This window comes from Rhinoderma darwinii, chromosome 2, assembly GCF_050947455.1.
Source record: "Rhinoderma darwinii isolate aRhiDar2 chromosome 2, aRhiDar2.hap1, whole genome shotgun sequence".
NCBI lineage: Eukaryota > Metazoa > Chordata > Amphibia > Anura > Rhinodermatidae > Rhinoderma > Rhinoderma darwinii.
In genome coordinates this window covers 145,066,880-145,094,724 of record NC_134688.1, presented here as the reverse complement: position 1 = coordinate 145,094,724, position 27,845 = coordinate 145,066,880, and the positions used below count along the sequence as shown (strand labels likewise).

Genomic DNA, 27,845 nt, shown 5'->3' with positions numbered 1-27,845 from the left:
CAATGGTGAGGGAAACTGAAACTACGGTTTCAGTTTGCCTTTCCGTTGAGGGGTTAACCCGACGGAAACCTCAGACGGAACCCTTCAACGGAAGGGCAATGCTGATGAACACAGCCTTATCACAAAACTTGGGATATTTGGTTAACCCTTTGCCGCAAAATCATGTACAGTTACATGATGGGCGCTGGTGTGTTAGCGCATCCCCATGTATATTACAGCCGACACCCCACAGTAACGGCCAGGGCCGGAGTTAGCTTCTAATCCGGCCGATTAACCCCTTAAATGCAGCGATCAAAAGCGAACGCTGCATCTAGGTGGTTTCTATGCTGTCGGCACTCGAGACGTAGTCTCCGGGGATGCCGATTGTTGCCATGGTAGCCGGAGGCCTACCAATGGCCTCCTGGTCTGCCAAGTATGGAATACCATTAGCCACGGGTGTCAGCTGTTTGTCACAGCTGACATCCTGCTATAACGGCCAGGACCCTAGCTAGGCTCCGATTTGGCTGATTAGCCCCTTAGATGCAGCAATCAAAAGCGATCGCTGCATTTAGGTGGATCGAACCCGATAGTTGCTAATGGCAACAATCGGCACCCACGGGGGGTGCCCATGGTTGCTATGGCAACCAGAGGCCTATCAATGACCTCCTAGTATGGAAGCCTAGTAGGCCCCGCCGGGAGGCGAAGCCTAATAGGCTTGCTGCCAGTGAATAAGCTGACAGCTCTAATACACTGCACTACGTAGGTAGTGCAGTGTATTAGAATAGCGATCAGGGCTTTATGCCTTCAAGTCCCCTAGAGGGACAAAAAAAAAGTTAATACAAATGCTGTAAAAAAAAAGTAGCAAAAATAAAAGTTTCAAGTTAAAAAAACAATAACTGCCTTTTTTTCCCACAATAAATCTTGTATTATAGGAAAAAACTGAAAACATAAAAAAAAAGTACACGTATTTGGTATCATCATGTCTGTAACGTTCCGAACTTTAAAAATATCATGCCATTTTACCCGCACGTTGAACACCGTGGGAAAAAAAACCAATTCCAGAAGCGCTGTTTTTTGTCACTACCCCTCGCAAGACAGAATAAAAAAAGGTGATGTAAAAGTTGCATGTACTCTAAAATACATTTACAAGATACCATTAAAAACTACAACCCGTCCCACAAAAAAGAAGACCTCCCAAAGCTTTTTTGACGCAGATATAAAAAAAAGTTATGGCTCTCAGAACATGGCGACACAAAAAATGAATTATTTGAAACAAAAGTGATTTTATTGTGCAGACGCTGCAAAACATAAAAAAAAAAAGTTATACATACGGTATCGCCGTAATCGTATCGACCCGCAGAATAAAGTAAATATGTCATTTATAGCGCACGCTGAATGCCGTAAAAAAAAGAAAGAATAAAATATATTGTCTTAATTGCCCAAAATGGTACCAATGAAACTACAGATTGTCCCTCAACAAATAAGCCCTCACACAGCTCCGGAGGAGAAAAAATAAAAAAGTTCTGGCTCTCAAAATATGGCGACGCAAAATGTGCAGAGCGTTCCAAAAGCAGATAACATCGGGCACCATTTATCAGTGCGACACTGGCCACATATCTTCGGATTATTTATTTACCCCATTATTATACCCTGATGTACTCCGCACAGCTTACATATCCCCCCACATTATATAACTGAAATACCAGCAATACCCCAAATAGAACTACTACCAAGCAAAATCTGCGCTCCAAAAGCCAAATAGAACCCGCTTAACAGTTTGAGCTAATTATCTTCAGTGGCACGAACTGGGCACTAAAATGGCATATCAGTGGAAAATTGAAATTTTCACTTTGCACCATCCACTGAGCGTTCATTTCTAGTAAGAAAAAAAAAAAAACAACCTGTGGGGTCAAAGTACACCCCTTAAAAAAATACCTTGAGGGGTGCAGTTTCCAAAATGGGTCAATACTTGGGGGTTTATTTTACTATTTGACCCCAGAGCTCTGTCATTGTGGGCCAATGCTGTGAAAATCACCAAAATAGGCCTCACATGCGCATTTGCTCTTTCACTCCTAAGCCCTGCAATATGTCCAGGCAAATTATAAATGCTTTGAGGGGTATAGTTTACAAAATGGGGTTTCTTCTCAGGGTTTTCCACTCTACTCTGGTACCTAAGGGAGCTCTGCAAATGCGACATGGCGCCTGTAGACCAGTCAAGCAAAATCTGTGCTCTAAAAGCCAAATGGCGCTCCTTCCATTTTCAGCTCTGCCACGTGCTAAAACAGCAGTTTAGGGTCACACATGGGGTATTGCCATACTCGGGAGGAATAGGGTAGTGTTTTTTTCTCCTATTACCCATTGTGAAAATAAAAAATTGGGAGCAGAACTACATATTTTTGGCAAAAATTAAATTTTTCATTTTCACTGCCTAATTCTAATAAAATCTTTGAAACACCTGTGAGATAAGAATTGCTCACTGCACCCCTAGATGAATTCCCTAACGGATATAGTTTCCAAAATGGAGTCACGTCTTAGGGGTTTCTACTGTACTGGTACCTCAGGGGCTCTGGAAATGCGACATGGCACCCAAAATCCAATCAAGCAAAATCTGCATGCCAAGCAGCACACCTGCCATTCTGAGCCCTGCGGTGTGTCCAATATTTCTAGAAATATGCCTTGAGGGGTGAAGTTTCCAAAATGGGGTCACTTTTGGGGGGTTTGCACTGTTTTGGTCCCTCCAGGCCGTTGCAAACATGACATTGTACTGAAAACCATTCCAGCAAAATCTGCTCTCCAAAAATGGTGCTCCTTCCCTTGTGAGCCCTGCCGTGGGTACAAACAGCAGTTTATTACCGTAATCAGGAGAATTTGCTTTACAAATGTTGGGGTGCTTTTTCTCATTTATTCTTTGTAAAAATGTCTAAGTTTTTTCAGAAAAAAAAGTAGATTTTTAGTTTTACAGACTAATTTCAATTTCAATAAGTTTAGCAAAAAAACTGTGGGGTCAAAATGCTAACCATACCCAAATTTCTTGAGAGGTGTAGTCTCCAAAATGGGGTCACTTTTGGGGGTTTTCCACTGTTTTGGCACCACGTCTTGTCATGGTGCCTGAAATATATCCTAAAAAAACAGGAGGCCCCAATAGCCACTAGGTGCTTCTTTGCTTCTGAGGCCTGTGTTTCAGTCCATTAGTACACTAGGGCCACATGTGGGATATTTCTATAACTGCAGAATCTGGGCAATAAATATTAAGTTGCGTTTCTCTGGAAAAACCTTCTGTGTTACAGAAAAAAAAATGTATTACAAAATAATTTTGGCAAAAAAAAATTGTCAATTTCACCTCTACTTTGCTTTAATTCCTGTGAAACGCCTAAGGGGTTAAGAAACTTTGTGAATGCTGTTTTGAATACTTTGAGGGGTGCAGTTTTTTTTTAAAAAATGTGGTGATTTATGGGGACTTACTAATATATAAGGCCCTCAAAGCGACTGCAGAACCGAACTGGTCTCTGAAAAAATAGCCTTTTGAAAATGTGAGAAATCGCTCGTAAACTTATAAGCCTTGTAACATCCTAGAAAAATAAAAGAACTTTTTAAAAAAATGATGCCAACATAAAGTAGACATATGGGAAATGTTAACTAGTAACTATTTTGTGTGGTATTACCATCTGTCTTACAAGCAAATCCATTTACACTTTCTCCAAATTTTTGTGTTTTTACAAAATAATAAAAATGTACAAAAATAATATCAAATTATACCACATCAGGATATAACAACCATATAGAGACTAGACAAATAAAAGGCAAACTCTATACATAAGTCTTGACTAGAGATGAGCGAACTTATGAAAAGTTCGGTTCGGCAGGTTCGCCGAATTTCATGAAAAAGTTTGATTCGGACCGAACTAGTTCTGACCGAACCTGTAATACAAGAAAGCCCCTAAAAATCGTGTATAACAATGTTTTAAAAGCCCTAGAAGACCTGTATAACAGTCTTAGGTCACCCATGAGTGTATCCAAGCACTTTTGAGCTGTCTTTAAGGCAAAGTTAGTGTCAAAGTTACGCCAACATGTATGGCTATAGGAAAACGGATGGGACACGGTGATAACTAACAGAAACCACTGCACTTGTGCATGTTGTATGCATTGTTAAAAAAGGTACAAAAATTAACCATTTTTGGCGGCAGATGCCTGCCAGGGTTCATACATATAAGGTGGTAAAAGAAGAAGCAATGGCTTTTGACAAGCCCTCAAAAAATTTACCCTTTATGGTGGCAGATGCCTGCCGGGGTTCATCCATACATGGATGTAAAAGCAACAAGCAATGGCTTTTGAGTGCAAGCCCTCAAAAAATTTACCCTTTTTATTGGCAGATGCCTGCCGGGGTTCATCCATACATGGATGTAAAAGCAACAAGCAATGGCTTTTGACAAGCCCTCCAAAAATGTACCCTTTTTATTGGCACATGCCTGCCGGGGTTCATCCATGCATGGATGTAAAAGCAACAAGCAATGGCTTTTCACAAGCCCTCCAAAAATTTACCCTTTTTATTGGCAGATGCCTGCCGGGGTTCATCCATACATGGATGTAAAAGCAACTAGCAATGGCTTTTGAGTGCAAGCCCTCAAAAAATGTACCCTTTTTATTGGCAGATGCCTGCCGGGGTTCATCCATACATGGATGTAAAAGCAACAAGCAATGGCTTTTGACAAGCCCTCCAAAAATGTACCCTTTTTATTGGCACATGCCTGCCGGGGTTTATCCATACATGGATGTAAAAGCAACAAGCAATGGCTTTTCACAAGCCCTCCAAAAATTTACCCTTTTTATTGGCAGATGCCTGCCGGGGTTCATCCATACATGGATGTAAAAGCAAAAAGCAATGGCTTTTCACAAGCCCTCCAGGCCTGCTTTTAGCAGACGGCAGTGGAGGTGTATTGGTGGTAGTAGAGGTAGCCAACGGACAGCAAGGGTGGTAGTAGTAGTAGCAGCAGCAGCACATTAAAAGAGACTGGACAGTAACAGGACAAAGCCCTGTGGTGGGGCAGGCCTCAGGCCTGCTTGTAGCAGACGGCAGTGGAGGTGTATTGGTGGTAATAGAGGTAGCCAACAGACAGCAAGGGTGGTAGTAGTAGTAGCAGCACATTAAAAGAGACTGGACAAAGGACAAAGCCCTGTGGTGGGGCAGGCCTGTTTGCAGCAGACGGCAGTGGAGGTGTATTGGTGGTAGTAGAGGTAGCCAACAGACAGCAAGGGTGGTAGTAGTAGTAGCAGCACATTAAAAGAGACTGGACAGTCACAGGACAAAGCCCTGTGGTGGGGCAGGCCTCAGGCCTGCTTGTAGCAGACGGCAGTGGAGGTGTATTGGTGGTAGTAGAGGTAGCCAACAGACAGCAAGGGTGCTAGTAGTAGTAGCAGCACATTAAAAGAGACTGGACAAAGGACAAAGCCCTGTGGTGGGGCAGGCCTGCTTGTAGCAGACGGTAGTGGAGGTGTATTGGTGGTAGTAGAGGTAGCCAACAGACAGCAAGGGTGGTAGTAGTAGTAGCAGCAGCACATTAAAAGAGACTGGACAGTCACAGGACAAAGCCCTGTGGTGGGGCAGGCCTGCTTGTAGCAGACGGCACTGGGGGTGGATTGGTGGTAGAAGTAGTAGCAGCACCAACAGCGGCACATTAAAAAAAGAGTGGACAGGACAGAATCCCGTAGTAGCAGGCGGCAGTAGCAGGCAGCAGCAGCAATGTCAGATCTAATCAGTGGCATCAGGCACAGGGGTTTTAAAATCCTCACCGATCCACGCTTGATTCATTTTCAGAAACGTGAGATTTTCCAAGCTGTTGGCGGACAATCTTGTTCGCTTAGGGGTGACGAAGCCCCCTGCTGCGCTGAATACCCTCTCTGACGCTACACTGGAGGGTGGACAAGACAGTACACCCATGGCAAACTGGGCCAGATCTTGCCAATGATCCAATCTGCTGACCCAGAAGTCCTTGGGGTCTGGGATCAGGATTTCTGACGGAGAAAGGGCACAGTCCAGGTACGAGTGAACCTGGTTGTTTAGGTGCTGGACCTGGTGATGGTGAACATCCCTTTGGTGACTACGATGTGTGTCAGGTCGGGATATTGGATGTAAAAATGTTATCATCATATTTTCCAAACTGAATTGGCTGCCGCTGCTGCCGCCTATTACAGAGGTAGCTCTGCCAGAGGCGGTGGAACGATGAGACAGTGGGGAGCGGAGAGTGGCCCCCCGGTCAGACATGCTTGCAGCAGGTGTTTGCCGTTTGAAAGCCGTGACAAGCTGGCTGCATAGCTTCTCTCGATAATAAGCCAATTTTGCCTCCCTCTCGGAAGGCGCAAAAAACTCCCCCATTCTGGCTTTATACCGAGGGTCTAAAAGTGTGGCTATCCAGTACTCATCTCTTTGCTTCATGCTAACAATACGACAGTCAGCGCGCAAGTAACGAAGCATACAGCTCGCCATCCTGGCCAGCGTTTTTCAGAGGGCCCGGTTGGTTCCATCTCCGCCCCATACTGCCATGGTTGTCCATCATCAAGGTCGTCGTCAGACTCGTCATCACCATCACTGTCATGTTGTGCGACTGCCTCGTCCCCTATCCCTTCCTGTGATTCCATCTCCAAATCCAGCTCCTCTTATGGTCCTGTTTCCTCATCCTCATCCTCCTCAACATCCATAGCCAGATGTGATCCTTCCTCCATCCTTTGCTGAATCATCGCTGTGAGCTTTTGCTCCATAATGAATATCAGCGGCATAACATTGTTCATTCCGCTAGCGTCATGGCTCACAAATCGTGTGGCCTCTTCAAAGGGCTTCAAAATGCGACATGCGTCTCTAACCAGCTGCCAGTGCCCGAAATTACACTGGCTCCAAACGCTGCCCGTCTGCTGCATCAGGAAATCATTCACGGCTTTCCGCTGTTCGTACAGACGGTCCAACATGTGCAGGGTGGAATTCCAGCGTGTTGGAACGTCGCAAATCAGGCTGTGTTCTGGCAGATTGTTTTGACGCTGCAAGTCCAGGAGGGCGTGCTTAAATGCATACGAACGTCTAAAGCGAACGCAAACCCTCCTGGACATGGCCAGCACACCCTTCAAACCAACATATGACTTTAAGAAGAGTGATATGACCAGACTGATCACATGTGCCATGCAAGGACTGTGTGTCAGGTGACCTAGACGCAGTGCAGCCACGTTCTTGCCGTTATCAGAGACATTGCCCAGTGTGAGTTTCAGAGGAGACAGCCAGCGTGCGATTTCCTCCTTGATGCACAGCAGCAGCTCCTGCCCTGTGTGGCTTTTCTCGCCCAGGCTCAGCAGGTGTAAGACAGTGTTGTGGCACTTCACCTTGCACCTATAAAAAGAGGAGGGAGGAGGAGTGGAAGATACGCTGTGTCCTGTCGGGGACGGGAAGACCTCCATTGAGGAGGGCAAGGAGGAGGAGGAGGAGTAGGAGGAGGAGGAGGATGGTAGGCGCCTGGTGTCCGGAGTTGAACCAGAAAGATACAAGCGTGGAGGTGGCAATGCCTGGCATTGCTGCGGCGGTGCATCGGACTGCAAAATATTGACCCAGTGGGCCGTGAAAGACATGTACTATCCCTGCCCATAGTTGCTGCTCCACGTGTCGACGGTGGCATGTACCCTGCTGCACACGGATAATTGCAAGGACTGGCACACCTTTTCCTCAACGTGCTTGTGCAAGGCAGGGAACAGCTGTCTTGGAGAAGTAATGTCCGCTAGGTATTCGCCACCTAGGCTGAGCGCACGCCATCAATTGCTTGAAGCCGGCGGAGTCGACCAGGTGGTACGGCAGCGACTGCACCACAAACAACTTAGCCAGGTGTGAATTAAGCCGCACGACAAGTGGATAACTGGGTATATATTGTTGCTTATTGGACAACGATTCCGTAATGGATAACTGACGGGACGTAGGAGGAGCACTAGATGACAGTGATGATGATGATGACGACAACGAGATGGTGGATAAGGCCTGGCTACTACTTAGATGACAGGGACTCGGAGCAGCAGCGGCAGCGGCAGAGGGGTCTTCATTAGATGTACATGATGGTGGGGCATGTCGATTGTCCCACATGGCCTTGTGATGCCGCTCCATGTGTTTACGTACAGCGGTAGTTCCTACATTGCTGCCCTGCCCACGCCTTACTTTCTGCTTGCAGATACGGCAACGTGCCATGTTTTCATCCTCCGGGAAGGTACAGAAAAATTGCCACAAGGCAGAGTACCGTAAAGAGGAAGTACCACGTCCACCACCACCCGAGCTTGCCCCTTGTCTGGCAGGCTTTCTTCGGGAGCCTACACCAGCATCAGTGTCGCCATCACCGGCTCCTGAGCTGACCCTACCGCTGCAACGTTTTGCAGATTGACTTCTGCCCCTACCTCGGCTTGGCTGTTTATCACTGCCAGTGCCGCCACTACTACTACCCTCCTCCGACGCCGTCATCACCTGGTTCCCACGTCCTGTCTAAAACAACATCATCATAGCCCTCTTCATCATCCCCGCCACTTCTGTCACTGTGTTGTGAATGTGATGTGACATCATGGCGGGCTCCATGCCCCCCCTCATTACTGCGTTTGCCACCACGGCTACCACCAACACCCCCACTACCACAGCTATGCTTCTCGGACACCGCTTCCACCTCCACCACCGCCGCAACACACTCCGTTGGCTGACTCGCGGAAAACAAATCATCATCACTATGATGTTCAGTATCTTCCTTCGCACCCGAGGAGATGTCTCTTAGGACTCTCAGGAAAGATGGCTTCCCACTAGGAAGGGGGAGTGAAGACATAGATTATGGAATGGAAACGCTAGAAATACCCATATTACTACTGTCACTGTGCCAAGGAACTGTAGAGGATCTGGAATCCAACGAAACCTGGCTTGAAGCCAGATCGTCAGAGTCTTCCTGCTGAGATGACCGCGAGCCAGCCAACCAGTCCACAATGGCCGTATTGTCTAAAGTAACCCGCCCACCGGAGGAGATGGACAAGTCTGGCTTGCTGATACTGCTACTACTACCAGCAGGCACATGGCTGCTGCGACTAGTGGAACTGGGCACATGTCTTGTGCCAGAAATGCTGGTACTGGGTCTGGCACCAACAGTTCCAACATTTGGACTGGAAGAGGACACGGCATGGGTGTTTTTTCCTCTACCCCGTCCTTTCACAACCTTTTTTTTATCAGACATTTCACTGCTGGAGTGCAGCAAGTTGAATCAAAACCCCGGGGATGAGCCCCTTCTAAAAGCTTATTCACACCGACACTGGCTTGGCAAATGGCAATGAATGAAAATTTCTATCAGCCACGCCGCGGTGCACTAAGGGAATGCTGGGCGTTGTAGTACTACAAAGGCTGCCTCAGCTGCCTGTATTGCAAGTTGGATGGAACGGGGATGAGCCCCTTCTAAAAGCTTATTCACACTGACACTGGCTTGGCAAATGGCAATGAATGAGAATTTCTATCAGCCACGCCGCGGTGCACTCAGGGAATGCTTGGCGTTGTAGTACTACAAAGGCTGCCTGTATTGCAAGTTGGATTGTTATGTTAACGGCTGGGGATGAGCCCCTTCTAAAAGCTTATTCACACTGACACTGGCTTGGCAAATGGCAATGAATGAGAATTTCTATCAGCCACGCCGCGGTGCACTCAGGGAATGCTGGGCGTTGTAGTACTACAAAGGCTGCCTGTATTGCAAGTTGGATTGTTATGTTAATGGCCGGGGATGAGCCCCTTCTAAAAGCTTATTCACACACTGGCTTGGAAAATTGAGAATTTGTATTGCAATTTTGATGTTGAGAGTAGACTCCCGCTGTAGTGGATGAGCCCCTTCGATTGCTGGATTCCTGGCTTTTAGATTCCTAAAGCTTTCCCTAACTGCACAGAGATGCTATCCCTACAGCTCGTGTCTGTAAAATGGCCGCTGAGCTCCGTGCATAGACTTTTATTGCAGGCTTGAGCCCGCCCCTATGCTGCCTCCCGATTGGCTGGGAGAGCCGTTTGCAAGGCATTATGGGGTAGCCTGATGTCAGGCGATATTGTGAAATCCTCCATTTTACATCTAACATGTGGCAGGCGCCAAAATGTAGCCGGGTTCGGTCAAAACGGATTCGCTGTGAACCAAACTTTTTCCGATGTTCGGACCGAAACCGGGTTCGGTTGTCCCGGTTCGCTCATTTCTAGTCTTGACCATTAACCGTACTACCGAGTTGATAATGACAATGTAAGTGCACAATGCACTAGTAATATATACTATCATTTCTGCATTTCCTACCAATGTATGCAGAGATTGCTTATTGACCAACATACAGCAATATCGATATTTGACTAACACTATATCACTAAATAAAACTCTTCTCCTTCAAAGTCTCTAACTCAATAACGGCTCTTATAATGTTCATTATTGCCATGTCTGATCTACTTATTAAGATATGTTATATCCTGCGATCCAATTTATAATCGATAGTAGAGACTTTTGATTATGTTGACATTTTCTTGTTGTAAATTACCCCCTTTATTCCTTCCTTTCTGTACCCCATTCCCTTCCTATCCTCCTCCACCTTTCCTAATTTATCCTTGTGAAAATCAAAATAAAGGATTTACAACAACAACAAAAAAAAAAAGTAGGTAAAGACTTTAGTTGGAAACTCCTCTGCTACATGCCAGTTAATCTTCTAGTTGTACACAAATACTGAGGGGGAATTTATTAGCTTTTTTTAAATTAGCTTTAATATACGTCAGAAACTGATGTAAATAATAGCAGTAATCTAAGTTGTATGTGATGCAGCACTCAAGACGTCGAGTGCTGCGTCACATATCACGGCCCTGACGCCGCTCTGCGTCAGGGCCTTGTATGCACAGCAGACTGTTGTAAGAGTTGAGGGGGATAGGGGGGTGATGCAAAGAGAAGTAATTTTTCATTTTAGGCCTGTTAGGCATGGGAGGGTGGATTTTATGATATCTGCAAGGAGCAAACCCCAGCAAACTGTTCATTAATGAATCTCCCCTTAAGGCCCCATGCACACGTACGTGCCCGTAATCACAGCCCTCGATTGCAGTCACGGCTGATCGCCCACATTTTCGGGCCGTGCTCCCATACAAAGTATGAGAGCACGGCCCGTAAAATAGAACATGTTCCATAATTCCCGGCACAGTGCTACGGCACGGACACCGATCTGTAGCTATACGGAAAGGTGTCCGCGTCCAATAAAACCGTTCCGTAAAACCCTGATGAACGTGACCGTATTTTCATCTATCCCGAAATACTGTACGTAACTACGTATCCGTAGGCATCTGTATATACAAAAGGATGTCCGTAAATACGGTCCGTATTCCATACGTATATAAGGATCCGTGAAAAAAGAGGGAGGATGCAAATGATGTCATCAGCATGTTGCATAGCAACGCTTCCGTAAATATGGACGGTATACGAATGCACATCCGTAGCCGTCCATATTTACGGAAGCTCCCATAGACTTCTATAGGATAGTCCTTGCCGTAATTACGGACAAGAATAGGACGGGTTCTATAATTTTTTGAGCACGGACACCCATCAGTAAAAATACTGAAAGGTGTCCGTGGCACCCTTAACAAACACAGAGATTGTTACACACTTTTCTCTTGTGTGTATGGACAGCTTTAGTGTCTGATGCATGGACATTCATGCATATCTCCCTCAAGTAGCAGGCAACACACTGGGGAAAATTTATTATGCACTGTTTTTGTGCCAAAATTGTAACTTTTAAAGCAGCCTCCGCCAACTTAAAAAAAAAAATAGCGCAGGGCTTAGCAGGAAGGATCGTGGCCACTTATGGCAAATTTACTATAATCTACGCCGCTCATAGATGGTGTTAATATCCGTTTCTGGCACACGGACAGCCAGAGATGTGCCTAATGTGTTAAGAGCTGTGCACCTCTTAATACAAAAGGTGTATTTTACTCCAGTGTCCTTCATATTAAGACTGGAGTATGAAATTAATAATCTGGAGTGAAGAAATGGTAATAGAGCGCAATGTACATTAGTACTGTTGTTTTTTTTATGTCTCATCTTCTTTTGATCGTTGTCTATTAACCTTTATTTACTAGATCCTGGAAAATCTCATAACTCAGGGATATATATATATTTATTGAAAATATGGTCTGTGAGTGGAGATCTCGTGAACTTCTACTGTATGGACATGCTTTATTTATTAAGTCCATAGAATCTTCTGTGTACACTGTAAAGTCATTTTAACGCTGAGCTAATTTTATTAATACCAGAGAGCCACACCTAGTTTATTAATACCAGAGAACCTATTAAATGCAATTTCCATTTCCCCTATGAACCATTGTTATGGCAGATATAGCGGATACAGTGTGATAATTGATAGGCTTCATATAATAAAGTTTTCTCTCTCATTAAAGCAGTTTTTCTATTAAACGTTTTCAAGAACGCACAGAACTTATACATGTAGTTTAATATATTAAATAAAATCAACAAAAACTAATATTTCATATAAATGGCTTCTACTTAGAGGACACTGACATCTGTCTATTCTGACAAATAATTTCCATTCCACTTTTAGAACACGGACTGCATCACACACATTGCACCATTTCACCAAAGCCAAGTCTTTTCTGGACTCCGTTCCCTTGTGGCAGGAGCAATTTCCTTTCCCCTACTCATACTGTCTGGACAAAGAGCACTATCCAGAATAGCCAACACTATAATGTCATTTTATCCCCAACCTACAGTTAATTCTCTAAGGCCCCTTTACACTGCATTTTATAGTCTCCGTCTGATGTTTGCACCAGGAAAAGCACCCGATGTATATGTTAAACGGAGGCTGTGACGAATGCTTGACAGTGACATCCGTTACACACACTATAATAGTATCCGTTTAATGTATCCATCGTGAACTTTCATGACCCTTTTAATAGGACGCCACTGTTAGGCATCCGTTCAACGGATCTTTCATCCATAGGGTATAATGGTATCCGTTTAAAGCATAGGTCATAGAAAAATCTGTTAAATAACCATGATGTATCTGTTAAATGGATGCCTGTTATGGATGCCATACTGTAGTATTTGTTGACGATAGGCTACCATGTTAAAAACTTATGAATTTAACACAGGGGTCTCAAACTCGACCGGCTAAGTGGGCCACATATAGAAAAAATGGGAAGTTGACGGGCCGCATTACTTTCAAATTTGATACAATACAAAATTATTGTTAATCAATTAGTTATTTGAACTACTACAACACTATATTACTCTAATACTACATTACTATAATAATACCGCTAGGTTTAAAATTTGAGAGAATTCTCCACGTGCTTATTTCAACAATCCAGTTTTCCAGTTTAAGTGTCGCTAAATGCAGTTCGGCGGCTCAGTTGGCAGCGTTTGGCAGACACACGTCAAGATTGGGCAGCCCCTTTTTAGATAGTGCCACAGTGCCCTCCGCAGATGCTGCCACAGTGCCCTCCGCAGATGCTGCCACAGTGCCCTCCGCAGATGCTGCCACAGTGCCCTCCGCAGATGCTGCCACAGTGCCCTCCGCAGATGCTGCCACACACACCCCAAGTAGATAGCTCCATTGGGGCTCCCTCTAGGAGTGGAATCCCCAGCCAGAGCGTTGCCGATGCTTTGGCTGGGGATTCCTCTGCTGTTGGAGCCCCTGACGTCACTGTCCATACACTGTGACATCATGGGATTCTGTATGGACAGCGATGTAAGGGAATTCCGCAGAGTCCCGGAGCAGAGCCGATACTAGTGCTCTGCACGGGACTCCAGTTCTGGGGAAGCCCCAGAAATCTCTGTCAATATAAGGACAGTGATGTCAGGGGATTCCCCAGAGTCCCGGAGGAGAGACTATACTAGCGCTCTGCATGGGACTCAGGCTATGGGGAACCCCCAGACATCGCTGTCAATATGAAGACAGCGACGTCAGGGGATTCCCTGGAGTAGAGCCTGTACTAGCGCCCTGCTCAGGACTCCGCTCTTGGGAAGACCCTGACAACACTGTCCATATATGGACAGTGATGTCAGGGAATTCCACAGAGTGCCGAAGCAGAGCCGATACTAGCGCTCTGCATGGGACTCCGACTCTGGGGAAGCCCCAGACATCGCTGTCCATATGTGGACAGCGATGTCAGGGAATTCCACAGAGTCCCGGAACAGAGCCTGTACTAGCGGCTCTGTGTCCCGCGGGCCGCAGATTACTGCCCCAGGGGCCGCGTGCTTGAGAACCCTGATTTAACGCATTTATTTTACTGGAAAAAATAGCGTAGTCTACTACGCTATTCTATCCAGCATGAAAAAAACAACCTGTATGGAGTCCAAAAGAACAATCCTTTGGTCTCCATCTGTATAATGGGAGCGTATGGGTAAGTTTTACGTATGCGCTGGGAGCTTTCCCAACGCATATGTCAAATATGTAGCTATAACGCAGTGTGAAAGGGGCCTAATAAACATTTACTATAACTTACATTATATGTGATTATTGCATTTTCACTTTCAGATTCTCTATTGCTCGTCAATGCATATAATAGATAACAGCTCACTTTCCTCCATATCCCTTTTTGACCCCTTCTAGTATAGCTTTCGGCTACATTCTACAGACAGCCATGCCTAATGAGTAATGATGTCCTGTCTAGCAATTGTTGCACAAGAGGATTTTAGATTTTTCTCTTCTTTATTAAATCTGCCATTGTACATATCTTGCACACGCATATGAAAGAATACCAGAACACCTTAAATTTGGTACTTTCAAAAATATGAAAAAATTAAAAAGATGACCTTTTTATTTTCTCAGTACATTTCAAAATGTCCTGTTTGAATCTAAAGACTTCTCAACTGTACGTTCATTCTGTGATAGCATTCATCCATCTTGTTTATTGGTTGCACTTTTCCCTTCAACTCTTCTAATCCTAGTTGCTTTTCCTGTGAATTTGGTCCAAAAAAAAAATGCCTTCAGTCTGAGCATTAATGCCTCAAGTGTAAAGTTAAAATGCATCTGTGGAAAATAACTAAATCCTTCGTTTTTGCTTCAAGAGGGACCAATCTCCAATCTTCCAAAATATATTTTTCCCTGGCCATTTATGTAGCAGAGATACCCTAGATCCCAGAGATACCTTTGGATCATCTAAAGAGGAGTTGAAACTTGGTGCCTGGCGGCAGCTATTTTGGGCTGAGGAGAGAATGACTGTAGTATTTCTCAGTGGCATTAATGACAGGAAGTCCAGAAAATGTCTCTTCACCGTGATCACTACTTTATCTCATATCTATAGTTCTAAAAAAAAAAAAACAGATCATTTTTATGCATGTTTAAATGATAGTAGCAGCTCTTTCTTTAATAAGCCTCACTTATAATTAGGGGGAGTTCACACTGAGTTTTTTGACCAGTTTGACATGGAAACCGTGTCGGTAAACGCGCCAAAAAACGTCTGAAAATGCATCCCATTGATTTCAATGGGAGGCGGAGGTGTTTTTTCCCCGCGAGCGGAAAAAACGGCTCGCAGGAAAAAGGGACATGCCCTATCTTCGGGCGTTTACGCCTATGACCTCCCATTGACATCAATGGCAGGCAGAGAAAGCGTATTTTGCGGCGTTTTATGCCCGCGGCACTCAATGACCGTGGGCAAAAAACGCAGCGAAAATCGGAATGCAGGCAGAGTAAAATCTGCCTCAAAATTCCAAACTGATTTTTAAGGCAGATTTTCCTCCTGCAAAAAACTCTGTGTGAACCCAGCCTTAAAAGTAAACCCTTGAATTTAAAAAACCTGTAGATTCCCCTTTTAGCAATAATAACCTCCCCCCAAACATTTCCTCTAGCTGCAAGTAAAATTTGCATCACATGGAGGAGGAATTTTGGATCATTTCTCCCTGTAAATGTGTTTCAGTTCATCAATATTTCTGGGATGCCAAGTGTGCACAACTCTCTTCAGGTCTTGCCAAAGCATCTCGATAGGGTAAGGTCAGGACTCTGACTGGGCCATTCCAAAACATTCCCTCAATAATCGAAAGGCGTCCAGGCCCTGTGGCACCAAAGTGGTCCCAAACCATGATGTTCACTCCACCATGCTTCACAGTTTGGATCAGGTGTGGGTATGAAGTGTTCTTTTCCATCAGGTCTTTTGCTGTTACCCTTGGGTTCTCTCACATCTTTCTGGATTGCCCATTGTGTTCTTAGAGTGCTCTTAACAGGACGCCCACTCCTATGGAGAGTAGCAACTGTCCTGAATTTTCTTCATTTGTAGACAAATTGTCTAATCGTGGATTGATGTACACCCAGGTTTTTTTAGCAATGCTTTTGTAGCTTTTTCCAGCTTCATACTTCTCTATAACACATCTTCTGAGGTCTTTTGAAAGTTGTTTACCATGAGGAATGGTTCACACTAACCAATCTTTCTTGAGAAGAACAGAATTGTTAGCAACCAGGCTTTGTGTGCCTTTATTCAACGGGCAAAGCACCTGTGAAAGCCATACTTCCAATCTCATCTTTTAAACTGAAACACCTTTTGTGAATTAGCTCTTGGAGAAGACATTCACACAGAGGTTCACTTACTTTTTTTCCCTGCATTGGTAATGTTTTCTCAATGTGCTCAATAAAAGACATGAAAAGTACAACGGTTTGTGTGTTGTTAGTTTAGTTGGATTGGGTTTGTCTACAATTGCGACTTAGATAACAATCAGACCACATTTTAGGAGTAATCAATGCAGAGTTCAGGTAATTAAATTTTCTTGCAACTGTATATTAGCTGCTGGCTTAACATTTAGTGACTTTTAACCCGTTCCCGACCTTTAACGTAACTATATGTCATGGCTGGGAAGGGGGAGCATGGAGCGGACTCACGTACTGAGCTCACTCATTACTCGGCGGGTGTCGGTTGTGAGTTACAGTTGACATGTCACTGTAATGGCCGGGATCAGAGATAACTAAAAATAAAAACACCCTTTTCCCCCTAAAGTAATGTAAAAAATATAAACATAAATGGTATGGCCGCGTCCATAAAAGTCTGAACTATCACAATATAACATCATTTATCCCCCACGTTGAACGCCGTAGAAAAACCTGAATTGCTGTTATTTTGTCACCTTGCGTCTCCAAAAAAATTGAATAAAAAGTAATATGTAACCCAAATTGGTATAATCTGCAGCTCGGCCCCCAAAAAATAAGTCCTCACACTGCTGCATCAATGGAAAAGTAAAAAAAGTTATGGCTCTCAGAATATGGCAACGTAGAACTAATTTTTTGAACAAATAGTTTTTTTTCTTTGTAAAAGTAGTACATTACAAAAAAAACGATGTAAATTTGGTATCGCCGTAATTGCATTGACCCTCAGAATAAAGTCAACATGTGATTTTAACCGCACTGTGAACGCTATAAAAATGAACCCAAAAAAAAAAGTTGTTTTTTTTTGGTCGTTTGTCAATACATTGTTTGGTACATTAAATGGTCCCATTAAAAACTACAACTCATCCTGAAAAAAAGAAGCCCTCAGTCAGCTACTGAAATACAAAAATGTCATGGCTTTTGAAAAGCGGATAGAAAAAATAAAAAAATAAAAAACGATAAATGACTGAGGCGGGAAGGAGTTATGCAGTCCAACATTGGACAGACTGGACAGTCAGCCGTAGAAGTGTGTGTGTGGAAACTGTATCTTTGTCATATTCTTCCCGTACATTTTGCAATAAAGGCAGATATAACTATAATGTAAAGGTGATGAAAAGAATGAAGTAATACAAAATAACAGCTCTAGGGCTGACACAAATAAAATAAATGCCAAAATATGTTCAAAAGAGATCTTCTGTTCATAAAATGTTTACATTGGGCGGTGATCTGACAAGTTTTAGTAGTGCTTGTTTGCATTTAAAAGTTAAGTTTTATTTAATTGAAAAACACCATTTTCATTTAGGTCAGCGATAACAAAAGGTCAAATCCTGACACGGTAACTGCCTTATTTTTCAAAGGGATCACGGCCAATGAAAAGTTTGACTTGAATCGAAATAAAAGAGGTACTTAAGTTTGGCAAATCTATGATGGACCATTATAAAAGGTATTTTTCAATCAAAACGCTCCCTATTACTATATCTTATCTCTGCGCGGTGTTTCTTCATTTTAGATTTTACTAGCCCTTGAAAGGGTTCTGCAAGCTGCTTGCATAGATGAGCCTGCAATTGCTATTTGAGCTCCCTGCCTCGCCAAATTAGGTAGCTTCTCTTAGCTGCAAAATTAAAGTATGAATACTTCATGTGCTCACAGTTTGTACCCTAAATTCAGATGCAAAATTCCTTTAACTAATGCAATAGCACCTGATTTTTTTAAAAATCAAATTAAATGAGTGGTTGTCATAACTTCATCCATACTCCGAACACCACTGCATGCAATATAGTACTTCATAGGTATACCTAAAAGGTGCATACACCCACAATCTGTTCCTGGTCATAGATTTAGTGCTCTATCAGTATACAGGACTGGGTATAATAATTCATATGTCTTTACTTTGTTTAGTTCACACGAAAACATATTTTTCTTTAGGTTGGAAATAGACTTTAACCAGATACCAGTTTAGAACCTTTTCATATGATTTACTCAATAGACCCATGAAGAAATACGAGTAAAGAAATAAAGCTAAAAGCAGCCCTTCAACCATGTTTGTGAAATAGCACTATTGTTCTTTACACCGCTAAACATTAAAAGAGTTATTACTTATGTGATCTTATGTTTCACAGATTTTCATTTCGTATAGTTATCTTTCTCAAAATGTGTGCAACCCAGTTGTCACTTTCAAACTCTTAGGCTTCGTTCACATCTGTGTCAGGGCTCCGTTCTGACGTTCCGTCTTAGCTTTCTGTCAGAACGGAACCCTGACTGAAACTAACGGAAACCATATGCTTCCATTTGCATCACAATTGCTTTGAATGGTGACGGATCCGTTGCAAATGGTTTCCATTAGTCTCCGTTGTGCAAGGGTTCCGTCGTCTTGACGGAAACAATACTGTAGTCGACTGCGCTATTCATTCCTTTATACTAATTTCTTGACATTTCAGATTGGAAATGTTTTATAACCTTGCCGAAACCTATCCATGTCATAAAGGTCATAAGCTATTTAACCATCCTCAATCTATAGTCAGCCTTCGCAGAACATCCCCAGTGGATAATATGTTAATAAGCTATGAGTCTCTGCCACTTGAAAAGTTAAAAGATGAGTCAGGAAGGGGCAATCATAACAAATATATTCATGTTTCTTTTTAGATTTTTAAAAAATATCAGCTGTCAGACTACACAAGTGATGTATATCGAAGTTGAAATGGTTATACAATGCATGTTGCCTGTTGGAAATTTGTATCTGTGCTCAAGTTCCATAACATTTCAGAATACCTGGGAATGAGGCGTGATCCCACAATATAAGCAAAACATGCAGAAAATGAAAACTGTACCTCTCGATGATTTAGTAGCTTTTCCAAATCTGCTGCCATTTGGTTTTTGACATGGAGTAAAGAAGACTTCTCTTTATTCAACTTACTGAAAAACAGGACACAACATGAAAATATTGTACATCTACTATTTTGAGTATTGCATTTTTTGTATCAAGGCAGCAGAAATTATGACTGCACATCAAACATCTGACAAATATCTGAGCTCTTACTTATCAATCCACTGTTTGTTTTATATTAAGTTGAAATACCAAAAGTCATACTTACCTAATAGTTACCAACATAGAAAACACAGATAAATTGCACCTGTATTCTGCTTATTGTTACCGGATAAAGCATACCCTCAATTCTGCACAATTTTTTTTTCTGCTACATGTGAATGAGGTTTAAAGGGGTTATCCAGCGCCATAAAATAATCTAGCATTGGTTTTGTAATAGTATATATAGTAACTTAATAATTTATTTCTTTTGAAACTGGCACCTCTCTGATTCAGAACACGGTCACGTATAGCCAGAAGTCCGGTAGTTTCTTCCAACTTGATGACACGCCGACACAGCCCCATGTGATGGAGAGAGGTCTCCACCTTTCTTTCATATCGATGACTCATCAAATCACATGGCCACTAGGCACCGGCACTGTGACAATCAACATGAAAGAACAGTAACAGAGACTAGGGGTGGGCGGGGCTAGTGGAGCAGAGGAGAAAGAAGGGGATGCCGGGACTTGTAATATTTTGGTGCGTGCTGAAAACGCAAGTCCCGTCTCATAACTGGAACATGAAGTTAGGCATTACATTGGGGTGCGGTGAGTAATTCCAAATGCAACTTTTTTTTTGAGTGTAATTGACTAATCGACATTAGGGAAGATGTGTAAAAGTGTTTTTGGCTATTTAATTGATATTTTGGGTTCCCAGATAACCTCTTTAAAAACTGCAGTGTACTATAATTTGCTGTGGGTTTGCGGTATCCACAGTGCAAGTCCGCAGTGTGTGAATTCACCCTTAAAGGGGTTGTCCACGCATGGACAACTGATGACCTATCCACAGGATAGGTCATCAGTATATGATTGGTGGGGGTTCGACACCCGGATCCTGAACCGATCAGCCGCTCCGGCTGCCTCCGGGCACGAATGCTATGCAGAGTATGCAGTATTCGGAGCCGGAAGCAGATGGCACCAACCACTGCATAGCGGCCATGCTGCAGAACAGCAACTCTGCTCCTATTCATTTGAATAGGAGTAGTGCTGCAGTACTGCTTTCGGCCGCTATTCCGTGACCGGAGTCATTTTCTTAGGGCGTGGACATCCGATGCCCTGAGGCAGCTGATCGGTGCGGGGTCCGGGTGTCGGACCACCAAGATCACGTACTGATGACCCTTCCTGTGGATAGGTCGTCAGTTGTCCATGCATCGACAACCGCTTTAAAGTAGAACTCCTAATGCTATATATACACACATTATAAATACGTACAAGGAAGATGCTCCCTGGTTCAAAACAAACCTCAAATCAAGAAACTCTTTCCATTTAGTCTTTGGCAGTGCATGTCGTTTGGGCTGGCTAATCCACAGAAAAAACTGCGGCATGCTCCATTGGCTGCCACATCGCAGACTAATTTCACCCTAGAAGCACTTCAAGTGCAAGATACAGTGCCCGATATGGAACAGTTACGCCCATAATATGGGGCTCAATATGGTTCTATATTATGGAATAGTGGCTCTAACCTTTTTCTGTAAAATGCATTCTCTACAGCAGAGCCACTAGTTTGTTAGTCCATGAAAGAACATCACCAGTGCAAAAACCCTGCAAAACAGCTCCCCATATATCAACTTCCTAGACCCCCACGAGTGTGACATGGCCAGATATTGGGATTATGACTGCAGCCATAACAGTTTTCAGGTTTTGATAACCACAGATGTCAGAAAAGAAATGAAGAAAGAAAAATCTTTGTTACAGGTTTGGTTCTGTTCATTGCACCATAACGGTCATAAATGAAGGTGTTTTTTATTCAAAGTAGTGCTGCGGTTTGTAAAAAAAAAATAAAAAAAAAATACAACGATTGAGCTTGTATCATGTGTCATTCTGCAACCCCCCCACTAGAATGGTTTTTCATCAAGACCCTCAAGCATAAGCGAACGTATACATGGCCTGAGTTTTAACTCTTTCTGCAGTGCACCCATACACGGTACCTCTGACTATTTCTAGCCAAATAGATGCCCCATCTCTTTTTGTATTATGAGCACAACAATATAACAGGGGCAAACAATACATTCCGTATATAAAAGGCGAAAACATACAATCCTTCTACGATGACTAAAATAAGCAAACAAGTTTCTGTTTCTCCTAAAGACACTTTTTTTTACTGTGTCAGGTAAAAATAACAAAGCCTGTTTGGGTGTCATAGTTACAGGTATTTGTTGTTTGACATATTTCCCCAGGTGCTCAGTTTTCTGACGTATTCTGCATACGAACACGCGAAGACCTCAACGCCACAGATTTATCTGTACAGAGAACCAGCAACGTATAAAGAGTTTCCTCTAGAGCTGGCTGAACATTAAAAGAAGCAAACCTAAAAGGAAAAAAAACACGTATCTGGATACGGCCGACATACTGTATACTGTACATGTGGTTTTTGTTTTCAGGATTTCATGTAAAGCAAATTTGAATTCCAGTCATGCGCAGATGTAAAAAAAATAAGGCAATAATATACAAAGCAAAAGAGGAAGAAGCCAAGTGTGTTTTATGTGATTATATCTGATGTGACATATACCAGAGTTTTTATTTAAAGAGGTTTTCCAGGGTTAGAAAATACTGTCTGTTTATTCACTTGAATGTAGCTGAGCTGCAATACCAGGCACAGCCCACAGAGAAAAGTGGTGCTGTTCCTGGGAAAAGGGCAGACCCGGTAAAAAGTAAATTTATTATTCCTTCGGAACCCTGGCGAATAACTTTTTTTATGCATGACGTTCTATCAGGGTATGTGCGCAGCGTTTTATAAAAGCAGAAAAAAATAGATGTTTCAAAATTCCTTCAAGATTTTTTGAGGCAGATTTTGAAATGCAAGCATTTTTTAATGCTTTATTTGAGGCGTTTTTTTACACTGTTTTTTTTCTTTAGGCTTTTCTTTTAATTAAAGTGTAACTAAACTTTTAGAAAACTTTTTCATATCATAGTAACATGTCAGAAGTTTTGATCAGTGGGGGTCCGAGCACGGAGACCCCCACCGATGGACTAAAACGAAGCAGCAGAAGTGCTCGGGTAAGAACTGTGCTGCTTCGTTTCTGATCGGCTTTCCTCGGAGCGTGTACGGGCTCAATAGAAAAGTCTATGAGTTCATACAGCGTTCGCTCATCTTTCTGAGGAAAGACGATTAGAAACTAAGTGGCACCCGAGCGGTTTTGCCATTTTGTTTAAGCGATTGATGGGAGTCTCCATGCTCGGACCCCGCACCGATCAAAACTTCTGACATGTCACTATGATATTTAAATATTATAATTTTTTTTTAAGTTTACTTACTCTTTAAGTAAATGCAAAAACCATGGACAGTTTTTGGTCAAAAAACCCGCATCAGAAAGTGATCCAAACGAGCGGCACATTTTTTTTCTGCCTCCCATTGATTTCAATGAAGGTTTAGAGTTGGAAGCCTCTCCAAGATAGGGCATGATACTTTTTTTTTCTGCGAGCCATCGAAAATCGCCCAGGAGAAAAATGCCTCTTCCACCTATAGAAATCAATGGAGGGAGATTTGGGTTGGTTTGTGGTGCGGATTCCGACGTAGTTTCGAGTCAAATTCAGGGCCAAAAAAGCTGTGTGAACTGGGCTTTAAAAGTGGCCGAAGGGTGGCAGGATGTAGGTAGCAGCATCTGAGCGCCTTAAGGGCTTTTACACTGGGAGATTATCGTGCATATATAAAGCTCGTTGCCGATAATTGCCCTGTGTAAAAAGAGATGCGCTGCCGACATGATAATAATGCATGGGAACGATCGATCGGAGTAACAACCACTCGTCCCCATCCATAGATCCGTGTGACAGGAGCAAACGAGCACCAATCAACGATGTCTCATTGATCGGCGCTCACTGCACCGGCCGAATATCGGCAGATGTAAAAGGCCCTTTACTCCTATGTCACCTTACACCCTCCAGTAGTGCTGGGCATGTGTACTAATACTATGCCACTTGCACTACTGCCTACAGGATTGCTTAGTAATATAAGGGGAGTCCTGTGTTTTTTATGCAGGAGCTTTAGATGATTGTGCGGAAAGGGGGCAGCAGGAAAGACTTTGATTAAGTTTTTCTTTAACCACTTTGTAAATAAGCTAATAAATATAATGGATTTATTAAGCAAAATTTTGGTGTACCTGTATGCCAGCCATGTGTTGGCATAAGGAAATTTTGATAAATTTGATGCAGTTTTAACCAACTGGTATGTTATTGATGAAATTTCCCTCATGGCCTCTGAGTTTTCTAACTTTTCATCATAATTTAACTATTTTATTTGTGAAAACTCTGTCTTCATCAAAACCATTAGTTGAAGGTGTTGAACAGACAGTTGAGTAACTTGACATCTCAGTGACATCAGACTTGATCTATGCAGCTATGATGCTATTACATGGACCGTCAGCACTTTCTCAATATAATGTCAACGTTAAGTAAGAAACCGGCTATATCCTTGTCCATAAACATTTTAAACAAAGACTACGAGTATGACTAAACTATGAACTTGGTTACATTTCTGAGCTGGCGTGAGCTGTGCCTGTGTAATCCTCTGTAAGAAAGCTGCAATCTCATTTGGCTCAGACAAAGGAAACTCCCTGATGTAGAACAATAAACCCCAAAAAAACAAGAAATACAGATTTTACACTATCACTACTTAACGCATATTCAACACATTTTCAATGTCTTCAAAGTGTTACCAAAGTGCTTAAAATCGTTCTTCTATTTAGACAACTGTAAATTTTATTACAGGCCATGCTTCATCTTTATGGCTTCTTTCAGCTTTCTCTGGACTATATATATATATATATATATATTTCGATTTGGCACACTGTTCCTGATGCAAGTGTAACCATAAACGTGGATAGGAACTTATGTAACTTCTTCTAAGAAGTTGAAAAAAAAAATCAAACCTATAATTATAATATAAAGCACAAACACCTTAAGCAGCCTTGAACATTATGTATGTAACAGATAATAACATTCAATGACATGTAAAAGAAGAAAAAATTGACCCGGCCCAAATGAGCATACAGTCTGGGCTATGTCCAATCCACAGAGAACACAACTGTAAACATCAACCACTCTGCTTTGTAGCATCCTTCATATAGATATGTCTCAATAAAACAACCCCTTTATAACAGGAGCTGCCCCAGCGATTAGCCGATCACCGCGGGTCCTGCTTCTGTAACTGAAGTGGCGTTTGGCCGCACATTGTACCATTATATTACGCTTAGTAGAATGTTTGAGCGAACATGTTATACATGGGCAGGCCGAGTCACCACAAGCGGGAGATGCTCTTTCTTATCAGCTCCCCACCCTAGCAGGGGACCTTTCTCTATGATATCCACATGCCCTATTAGAGCATATGGACAGGGGTTGTCTTCTTGAGACAACCGCTTTACGTACACATAAAAAGCGCACACACTAAGGCCCCGTTCACATCTTTCCCTTGCTGTCCTCCGTCAGAGGAGCAGAACAAGAGAAATGACGGAAGTAATGCTTCTGTTTCACAACGGATACCGCCAGCGGCCGACAGAACCCATTGACGTCGTTTTACCGGAAACAATAGCGCAGCATGCAGCCCTATTGTTTCTGGTCATTTCTGCAACATCTGCGACGGAGGCCCCTAACGGAGCCTCCAACGCAGACGTGAACAGGCAGTCTTGTAGTCTGCTTTCCACATTCCAATAATGTGTTGTTTTATTTTTATGTTGTATTTATTTATATTTAAAACTTCGCTGGGGCAGCAATATCAGAGACACATACTTTCTTCCAGTATTGAGTGTATAGGTTGTGTTTGCTTTATAGTAGCTGCAATCAATGATACTTAATTGTCATAGAAATGTCAATAGACTTAAACAGTCTCCAGAAAAAGATGGAGACTGCCATTTTGCCAGCAGTACTATACAGCGGTCATTAAATTGCCGACCCTCTAATGATAATGTAATGACTCTACTCATCCTGTCTCAGTCTTTATACATGTGTAAGAATGTGCCAGGAAAGCTGACAAGTTGCAGAAAACAGGAAACGTCAGTCTCGTGTCTGCTCTAGTGGCCGGTCGGCAAGATCTAATTTTTATTTTATTTTTTGTATATGAAGTGCCATAAAAAAAATACTGTAGGTTTAAGATAGAAACCTATTTCAAATAATATTTTATTTTCTGATAATACATTCCCCTTGAAGAGGGGCCTACACTGCAATTCCATCAGGGATTGACACATAGCTTTCTAAGCATCTCAAAACAGCAAATCTGCATAACTTAAGTAGCAATAAGGGAGTTCAGGTTCGGGACTAATTGACAGGCTCTCTATTATGGAATAAATATATACATATATATATATACACACACACATATATATATATATATACATACATACATACATACACACACACACATATATATATATATATACACACACACACATACATTTGGCAGCATGAATTTTTTTTATGTTTACACAAATTCATTTGTATTTTAGCATTGTACTTTGAATTACTGATTTAACTTTATGGTTTTATGCCTATATTCGATGCATAGAATAATTGACGAGTTATGACGCATTTCAAGGACTTCCTGTATGTGTAGTCAATGAATTATATTTCGTTGAATACAAAACTTTCACAATAGCAGAAACTGTCTTCTCCTATTAAGAGTACTTGTGCATGATTCACTAAACAAGCAACCTGAAAGTCTGTAAAAAATCACATGGGATCAGGTATAGTGAGTTAAGCTTAGCGCTTTTATTGCTTAATGACACATCAGCATACATTATTCTGGCTCATTGTGTCAAAAGCTAGGAAATACAAATTTCAGGTGGAAAGTACTAAAAATTCTTTGCTCAAAATGAGGCAGCAAATGAATGGTTAGTGAGTAGTTTTATCCCTCTGAGGCTGATCTGTATATGTATACATATGTAATATAGTTCAAGGTTAGCTGCATTGGTATGGAATGCAGCCGATTGGCATAACGCATGGGAAAGTCGGGAACAGAAGTCGCACTTTATATTTTTTAGCAGAATAAACGTACTTGTCTTACTATTTTTAAGAAGTAATTTCAGCCACGAAGTAGTATATCAATGGCAATAATTCTATTTTATCTTACATATGCGGACATGTGTATGTATATATGTGTGTATGTGTCATAAAGATACATCAGTAAGGCTCTGTTCAAATTTGCGCTATAAATTCTATTCCGTCATAGGAGTAGCAAAATGCAATTCAATGTTGTGATATGACTTCAGATGGCAAACACTAACGGTTCCCAACGGACCCCATTGACTTTAATGGGGTCCGTCAGGTTTCTGTCCGTGTGTCTGTAAGTTACCGGAAAAATAGTGCAGCATGCTGTGCTAATTTTTTCGGCATTTTTTAAGGAGGCACCAAATGGAGCCTCTGATACAGATGTGATCCCCGCCTAACACACTGCGGTACATGCTGCAGTCAGACTGTGGACTGACTGACTACAAGATTTACAGCAGAGGGTATGCAAGCCCTCCCATACTCTCCGGTATGATATACACATGGGGTATTCTGTATACATCACCCTTCAATATGCTGTGTACATTAGTAGTTACTATTTTCACAATTGCTGCAACAAAACGCCACATAACTGCAGAAAAAAAAAAAAAGTCTCCAGACCAGGAATGGCCACTCAACGTCTCTGGACACAGCATCTCCCCTTCACAGCAACCAAATGGCTACTTGTCTACTCGTAGCCAATGGAAAGAGGCCATGAGTAAAAAGAACCCTTGTCATTGGCTGAAAGAGACGAGTGGTGACAATTCAGCCTGAAAATGTAAAAAAAAGTAAAATAATAGCCATAGTTTAAAAAAAATATGTTTAACATAAAAATTTGATTGAAACAATAGGTCATTTTCTTACAATACAATCTCTTCAACAAGCATTTGAACAGCAAATACCAACACTGCGGATACAATATTTAGAACAAGTGTTGCTAGAAAGGATTGGACAATTTTCTGTATGTGCTACATATAAGTTTACTGCACTAAAGTATAAGACCAAAGTCTTTTATTTTACATTTGGCAAATTATAAAAAGAAAAAAAAAAATAAATAAATCAAAAATAAAACCTGAACAACGAACAAAAATAATGGGAAGCCATCTCGTACTGCGCTTTGAATACGGTTACAAGTATAACTATTTGAATTGCGATTTCATTTCTCAAAGGGAAATTTCAATGGG

The 27,845-nt window shown here is 42.3% G+C and overlaps 1 protein-coding gene across 2 annotated transcripts in view; it reads right to left on the bottom strand.

Annotated features, from left to right (window-relative positions):
* Positions 1-27,845, bottom strand: part of PIBF1 (progesterone immunomodulatory binding factor 1) — a 179,883-nt gene that overhangs the window by 32,656 nt on the left and 119,382 nt on the right. For both annotated transcript variants that reach the window (XM_075850252.1, XM_075850253.1), the window contains one exon: positions 19,437-19,521. In XM_075850252.1, coding sequence (XP_075706367.1) covers positions 19,437-19,521 — 85 coding nt within the window. The remainder of the gene's footprint in view (positions 1-19,436; positions 19,522-27,845) is intronic.